Source organism: Cibotium barometz, chromosome 26 (assembly GCF_041138505.1).
Source record: "Cibotium barometz isolate CiBa-2024 chromosome 26, ASM4113850v1, whole genome shotgun sequence".
Lineage (NCBI taxonomy): Eukaryota > Viridiplantae > Streptophyta > Polypodiopsida > Cyatheales > Cibotiaceae > Cibotium > Cibotium barometz.
In genome coordinates this window covers 29,978,477-29,986,819 of record NC_141071.1, presented here as the reverse complement: position 1 = coordinate 29,986,819, position 8,343 = coordinate 29,978,477, and the positions used below count along the sequence as shown (strand labels likewise).

Sequence of the window (8,343 nt, the reverse complement as noted above, 5' to 3'; positions counted from 1 at the left end):
CACATGAGTTTGGATAAATGGGTTTTTAATTTAAAAATTTAAGGTATATTTATAGAAATACATGTACAAAAGAAGTTTTTTTATAAAATTTGGAAGAGAACCCATAAGTCTAAAGAAAAAGGGGTCATTTTATTCATGAAAAGATCATAGATAAGGGGTTTTTTAAATACCTCTTCAATGCACATGATACATAGGGTCTCTTAATAGTGCACCCTCCCCAGTGGACATGCTACTGGCATGGCAGATGTTGGGCTTGAGAGAATGAGTTAAGGGCTAGTGGGTCATATGATGCAAGTAGAGGAAATATCACTAGCTATGGGTTAGGAGATGTGACATAAAGGTCAAGTGAAGTGCCTCGATGGTCTATAAGACTTAAGCTAAGCTCAGGACCAAGTATGAAAGGCGGAACACATGTAAATGCAAGTAGAGGAAATATCACTAGCTATGGGTTAGGAGATGTGACATAAAGGTCAAGTGAAGTGCCTCGATGGTCTATAAGACTTAAGCTAAGCTCAGGACCAAGTATGAAAGGCGGAACACATGTAAAAACAAGTGTATAGATGGCTATATGTCAAAGTGTGCATAGTTCACGGAGGGCAAAGTTGCCATTTTCACCTACTTTTAAAAATCACACCAAGAAAATATTGGACAAATGACTTCATCAAGTTGTAGTAGATATGTTGGAAAATCACCATGTCAAGCCCCATAAAAAGCTAAGATGTTTGGACCCATCTACAGACTAGGTTTGGGTGGCAGCAGAGCTATGCAGGGTGCAATTTATAACAGCCCTATTTTGATGATTTTGATGTAACAGATGACTTTAACATGGGTTTTGATGATGGGATGAGTACATCCACCATTTATACATGTGAGCCATTAAGTGTGTATAGTGTTGGACGTGTGGGTCCTACATGTACATCTCAGATCACTAAGCAACAACCTAGTCTGAGAAGGTCAAGTAGGGTCACATACCCAATCCACAAGCTCACATATGATGGTTTCATAGAGGAGCATCATGCTTACATGGATAAAGTGATTTAGCATCATGATCCATATACATTTGAGAAATCTGTAGGTATCTCGGAGTGGGATTTGGCCATGGATGAAGAAACGAATGCTCTTTAGAGTAACCAGACATGGACATTGGTGGATTTGCCATAAGGGAAGCATTTCATTGGTTGCAAATGGGTTTATAAGATTAAGTACAATGTTGATGGTACAACCATCAGACACAAAGACAGTTTGGTTGCCAAAGGGTATGCCCAGAAGCATGGCATTTATTATGAGGAAACATTCATTCCATTGGCTACAAGAAAAATTTGGAATTTATATTAGATGCATGTTAAAAATGCATTTCTAATTGGTGATCGCTCAGAAGTGGTGTAAATGCAGTAGCCTCTAGGATATGTATAGCCTACGTATCTAGACAGGGTGTGTAGACTTAAAAAACATTGTATGGACTGAAGCAAGCCCCAAGGGCTTGATATGGTAGGATTAACAGGTTTCTACATGGTATTATTTTTAGGTCATGTGACTCAGGTAGTTCTCTATATTGCATGTCATTAGCACATGACATCACTATCATCATCATATATGTGGATGACCTGATTTTGACTAGGAGTAGGAGTAGGTTAAAGAAATGTTACAAGTAGAGTTTGAGATGAAAGATGCAAGTGAATTGAAGTACTTTCTTGGGATAGAGATTCTTAAGTCTAATATTAGAATATGCATGGTTGTCAGAGGAAATATGCAATATATAGGATTGCAAAGTATGGTATGATAGGGTGTAAACTAATCACCACACCCTCGGATCAAAATTTGAATCTTGGAGCTAATATTAATGAGTTGCTGGGATGATCCTACCATGTATAAATAGATGGTAGAAAAACTCATTTATTTGACCACCATAAACATACCAGATCTGAGTTACACAGTTGGATTTATTAGCCAGTTCTCTATGCAAGAGCCCAAGAAGCCTCACTTGGATGAAGTGAGAAGGATTCTAAGATATGTGAAAACCATACTAGAGTATGGGATTAGTTACATAGTTGTTTGTGAGTTGGATTTATTAGGATATACAGATGTTAATTGGGCAGGTAGCTTCCTGATAGGAGATCTACATCAGGATATGTATTCAGCCTTGGTGAGTTGGTCATCTAAAAAGAAACCTATAATGGTATTGTCTTCAACAACAAAAGTAGGGTTTTAAAAAAAGATGTCTCCATGAACATATAAGTGTAGGTGATTTGGTGATTATTCCTCCTATTTAAATATAAAAATTATAGAAAATGGGGAGAATTTTTTCTTTATATAGAAAATGGGGTGAATGTTTGCAAAAAATACCCTAGAATGTCAAAAATTGGGCGAATATTTTCTTAAACCCTTCAAAACGGCCAAAGTTTGGGCGAATGTTTTAAGATGCTTAGCAAATGTTTTTGCAGATAAAGCCCAAAAAATAGACGATTGGCGAAGATTAGCCCTTATTTTTTTCCTTGAGTAGAAGCTGAGTAGAGAGGAGCTGCAAATAGCTGCTAATGAGATAGTTTGGTTGGAGCATCTTATGGTGGCTGATTTGGGACAAGTTTTACATCACACTTTAATCTCATAATATGAGTAGCATAAAATTGGAAAATAACCCACTATTTCATGCAAGGAAAAAACACATAGAAGTGCACTATCACTTCATCTGAGAAAAAGTGATTGTGGGCGAGATAGATCTTGTTTATGTACACACAAATGAGCAGTTGGCATAGATCTTTACTAAAGCATTGGGCAAAGAAAAATTTGAGTATTTCAGACACCATTTAGGTTAAATAGATGTATTTGAGCTTGAGGGGGAGTGTTGAGATAGAATGTTGAGATAGAAAGCTCAAACTAACACCATGCCAAACTACAGGACACATTTGATATGCTAGGTTTTTGCAACTTACTCCTGAAGCCATGACATGCCAGGTATCTACAGACATTATATTACATGGCAAGCATGCCATCTGATGTGATACACATCAATTTCACCTTTAGTTTATTAGCCAGCTCTGTTACTTGGTTTTATATAGTTGTGCTTTCTTATCATTACATTATCAAGAAAAAATTATGGGGTTCTCCTACAGCTCATGAGTCTTTGTCTTCCAGTTTCATAGGGTTTACCCATAGCTCCATATCCTAATTGTCTATGGTCTTGCCCTACGCCTTCTCCTTAAACTACTTTCTCAACAATCTACTTGGATATAGGGTAAAAAAGGGTAGGCTTAGGCCCAAAGTGTTGTGGGCATATTGGTTGTGCGTTAGGCTCCCTCAAAGTAGGTAAGACGAATTTTAATCCCACCAAGTATAAAAAGGGAGGGGGAGGTGGGTGGGAGTTTACTCTAGGTTTCCCTTGTTTACCTCATTTTTTGGTCTCACCAAACGCGCTCCATGTGGAGATCCATGCACTCCACGCTCGCAAAATTTGCATCTAAGATTAAGGCCAAATAACACTACCTGGATGCTTGAAGTGTGTTTGTCACTTACCTCTTATAGAAGGATATTTTTTAAGTTCTGTTCAAAAAAAACATTCATAGAAAGGAATTTACAGAATCCATGCACTCCACCCTTGTAAAATTTGCATCTAAGATTAAGGCCAAATAATACTACCTAGATGCTTGAAGTGTGTTTGTCACTTACCTCTTAAGGTCTCTTCAAAAAAATACATTTACAAAAATGGAATTTATAATTTCATAATTTTGTAAAAAATTATAGAGTGGATAATAAAAATTACCATAAAGTGGTTATAGAGGGGTTTATAAAAGAGGCCTTGAACACACATTATATAGACATCTTACACTAAAAGTGACCCCCTCTGGGTTTATGGGAAGCCATATGTGAATAGTCCTAGGAGTAAGTGACTATGAAAGTCACTGTTGGGATAACTTGTATACCTTTTTGACACCTTTTTGATATTACTGATCAAGAATTGCTTAGAAAGCTTCCAGGGAGAACTCTCTCATGTCATAGACATCCATGTAAATGAGGTCTATGTGTCCCTAGACTCCACATTGATGAGTCTCCCTCTTTCTCCCTTCCTTTCAATAAGCAGCCTAGAAATCAAAAGCATAATCTCAACAGCGTACACATTAGGTGACTAGGTGGATATTTGATCACACTAGTACTCCTCTAACTTCTCTTCCTCACACTAACACTCTCATCTTATCTCTTCCTAAGGCATGAAAGACCAAATATCATAAATCATATCTCAAATGCTACAATCTCCAGTCCAAGTGAGAAAACCTCCCCACTTCCTAAACCAAATTCTTTAATTAATCTCAAGGACATGATTGACAACATAATGGAGTATGCTAATAATTTTTAGTTAACATGGGTCCAATGTCTGTATTAAAAATCCTTGTTAATATTATAAATTGGTTATGTGAAATTGTAAGGTGGTCTTCACAACCTAGTAGTGAGGAGAATCCACTGAGTGCGTAAGCTTTATCACTAGCCAAATTAGATAAATCACATGCAAGATAAGATCAAAGTAATTTCTCCCTCATCAAGTTAGCATAATATATCATATTGATTCTAAATAGGTAGGATAATAACCTAATTTTATTGTTGGATCATTGTTTGCCCTAGAAAGATGACTTTCTAGTTAGCATTAGAAAATATATACATTTTAGCTACAATTAATCTATGTGATCCTTCAACAATGCCATGTTTGTAATATTTAAACAAATTTAAAGAAAAGCTATTTCTGTTATGTTTTCCATCCCCTTAGCATTTCTAGTTCTTGGGAACCATTTCAAGCATTGGCCTAGGCCCTAGATTCCCTGTCTATAAAGAAAACCCATAAATACAAGACATAAAATAGGAATCCTTTATAATCCTAGTATGTGTTGCTTGTTCGTCTCACCTACTCACGACAATTAAGTTAAGGCAAAAAATATACACCACAAACACGCTCTGGTGCCTTTACAAAAGAATTACTTATGAAGTATGTGCATGTACTCACGCTAGAGAAACTAGTTAAATAAGATATTTGAGAAAGTATTGTACATGCATATGCACCTTAAGTTTTAACACGTACTACTATTCTTTTCTTTTCTTCAAGTTTCATAAAAAAATGAGTGATTAGACTTATATTTCTCAAATATCTAAGTTATTTGAGTAAGTGTAGTACATGTGCATGTGCATGCACTTGAATACGTACTATTTTTTATGTAGCTTTGACCAAAATGAGTGATTGGATTCAATATAAGGTCCTCGTACAATGCTTGCCATCGAAAAGAAAAATTCAAAAAAGATATTCTAAAACTTGGAAAAAAGTGAATAATAAAAATTTTCATATCTACCTTGAATCTATAATGTTTTAGTTGATTAACTTTATAGTTTTTATTGAACTTGTCAGAAGTATTAAATGCATACAATTATGTTTCAAATGTATTAGATAAGGAGTCTTTATATTATAGGCCATTTACATCATGTTCACTTTATAGTTCACCTTATTCAAACATACAAAAATTTGCACATTGTGTCTTTAAATATTTTTACATCATTATATTGGAGGCCATTTACGCCATGTTCCTTTTATAAATCACTTTATTCAAACATACCAAAATTATACATTGAGTTTTTTTAAAACATTTTTACAAAAAATGACATAATTTTTTAGAGTCAATTTTAAAAGGAACTCTTAAGGTCTTACTTTTAAAATTGTGTGTGTGTGTGTGTGTGTATGCATATATATATATATGTGTGTGTGTGTTTGTGTGTGTGTGTTTATATATAATACATCTTGGGTGACCACATGTATTTGCTACCATTTTTTTTCTATCTGAAAGCAGAAGTTTACAAGGCCCATATTGGCCGTTCTATTTTATCTCATATGGTTAACAAAAAGAGGGATTGTAAACTAGCCAACCTTTTCTTCCATCTAGTCAAAAAAAGTTTATTTAATGCATAGCAACCCTGTTTGTGCATATCCCAAGAAAGGGATAAATGGTTGCCACCACCTTTAAAAAAAAGATTCATCCAAAATGGCAGTCAAGAAACTGGTTTTGGCAGCCCTTTTAGCTCTTTTTCTTTTATTGACTTTTGGTTTAAAATCATATTTTTTGTACTAGAACAATTGCTTAGTTGCTATGTTGGAGCTTAACTAAAAGTGTCTTACAAAATTTGAAAATTTCCTTCCTGATGAAACCTTACATTTTCTTTGATTTAGTACTAATGTACATGAAGTTGTTTAAATTTTTACAGTTACATTGTGAGAATTGAAATTTTTTATGTTCTATAAAGATATGATTAAAGAATTACAAGCCATCATGAAAAAATGCAAGTTTAACAAGATAAACTCCAAATTTACATTCATGTTAAATTCATTGTCACCAATATCTTCATTTTTCAAGTCTTAGCTATATACAGCCACCATGACAACATAATAAAATGAACCCAGATTTCATTCAAATCACATCCAAAACTTGGAATTGAGAAACTAAAGAGATTAACATCACAAGCACTAAAAGACATCACTTTTCCTTACACTTGAAATCAATATTTTATTTATTAGTTGAAGTGTTTTCGATTTGCACATTTGAACATAACATAACTTACGCATAACATGTACTGTTTTTGTTGTAGACTTGTCAAAAGTAGATGGATATTTGAACCCTTCAAAGTCAAAGGTTTTAAATATGAAAGTATGTAACTCACATTGAGAAAAGTGTTGACCGCCGTTAGATTACGAAAGTCATGGAAACATACCATATGCTTGAACATGAACCCAAAATATAATATAATTTTAGTGATTTGATGTCTTTTAAAAAAAAAATATTGTAGTGTGCAAGAGGGTTACATAGGTGGTTGAAAATTCAATTTCCATAGTGAGCTAGAAAATAAATAGAGAGAGAGAGAGAGAGAGTAACCATGTCGAGTTTCGTTGCTTCATTGCCTCTAGCTTGAATTGGGCCTATTACGTGCTCAGGGGGATCACTCATAAATATATGTGTAGCACGTGGGTTAACGTTCAATAGAAGGGGTTTTTTAAATCTCTTTTTTACACATTTTTTACATACAGAAGGGTACCATTTAAAGGGCATATTTACATATTGAATAGAAAAAGGGTGCGTTTATTCATGAAAAATTTACAGATGAGGGGTTTTAAATTAGGCCTTGAATACACGTGATATAGAGAGTTTAAATATAGTGAGCCCTTAGATTACACATGTGTGTGTGTGTGTGTGTGTGTGAGAGAGAGAGAGAGAGAGAGAGAGAGCATTGAATTATACCGAATACTTGTGCAGATGTGTCATATGTGTGTGTGTGTGTGAGAGAGAGAGAGAGAGAGAGAGAGAGAGAGAGAGGCAATGTGTCATATGTGTGTGTGTGTGTGTGAGAGAGAGAGAGAGAGAGAGAGAGAGGCAGAGAGGAGTTACAATTTCCCCATAATGAACCTTGAGAAGGATGATTTGCATGTTTTGAATATACATTTTAGGGCATGTTTTGAATTTATATATTTTGAAACGGTCATGTGGCATGGTGAATAGTTCAGTTGAGGTTCACGTGTTGCGGCTCACTTGTGGCTGTCTACATGGGAAAAAAAAAAAAAGCGATCATTGTGATGTAAGCCACAGTTCACCAAAGCGGTCCAAAATGGTTGCGTACAAGAAAATGTCGAGTCTTCCGATTCGGATCAATTGGATGTTACATGGGCAAGCTAGGTTCGTTCTTCTGACGTCCCAATTTCAAGTAATTGTGCTGCCATATGATGGCCAAATTGATCAGAAAGCTTCCAAAGATTGCAGAGTCCGCCTCTATTTCTGTTGTTAAAGCTCTGCTTGGGTTGAGAGTTGAATGCTGCGGCAACGCAGCACATCAGTATAGATATTGTGGCAAGAAAAAGGGTGTACTCAAGGCGCCCAAGGGCTATTTGCCGGTGCTGGTGGGAGAGGATTACCGCAGTCGGTACGTGATACCGGCCAACCTCCTTGGGCACCCTCTCTTTGCAGAGCTTTTACAAAGCTCCGCCGATGAGTTCGGCTACTCCCACGCGGGCGCCCTCAGGCTTCCCTGCGATGCCCGCGCGTTCGAGCAGCTTCTGAGCCTCATCAACTAACAGCAAGCTTTCTATAACGATCAGGTGCTAGGGTTCTACGGTGGGTTTGTGTTAGTTAATTAATGATAGTGTTAGGATTACAGAAGAAGTTACGGAAAAATTACGAAGGTCCATCCAAGAGTGGGCGCCCTCAGGGGTCTGTGCGATGCCTCAGCAATTAACAATTGTGTTAAGTGGGTTCGAGTTGGCAGCATGACTCATTATTGTCGAGTCTCAGCTGACTGCCAGGAGTTAAATTTGAACCCACAACTCCAAGA

At 36.2% G+C, this 8,343-nt stretch overlaps 1 protein-coding gene across 1 annotated transcript; it reads left to right on the top strand.

Moving 5' to 3' along the window:
- Positions 1–7,738: 7,738 nt before the first annotated feature.
- LOC147623857 (auxin-induced protein X15-like) lies at positions 7,739–8,086 on the top strand. The gene has a single exon (XM_086820810.1). The coding sequence runs from the start codon at positions 7,739–7,741 to the stop codon at positions 8,084–8,086; it is 348 nt and encodes a 115-aa protein (XP_086676936.1).
- Positions 8,087–8,343: the final 257 nt, after the last annotated feature.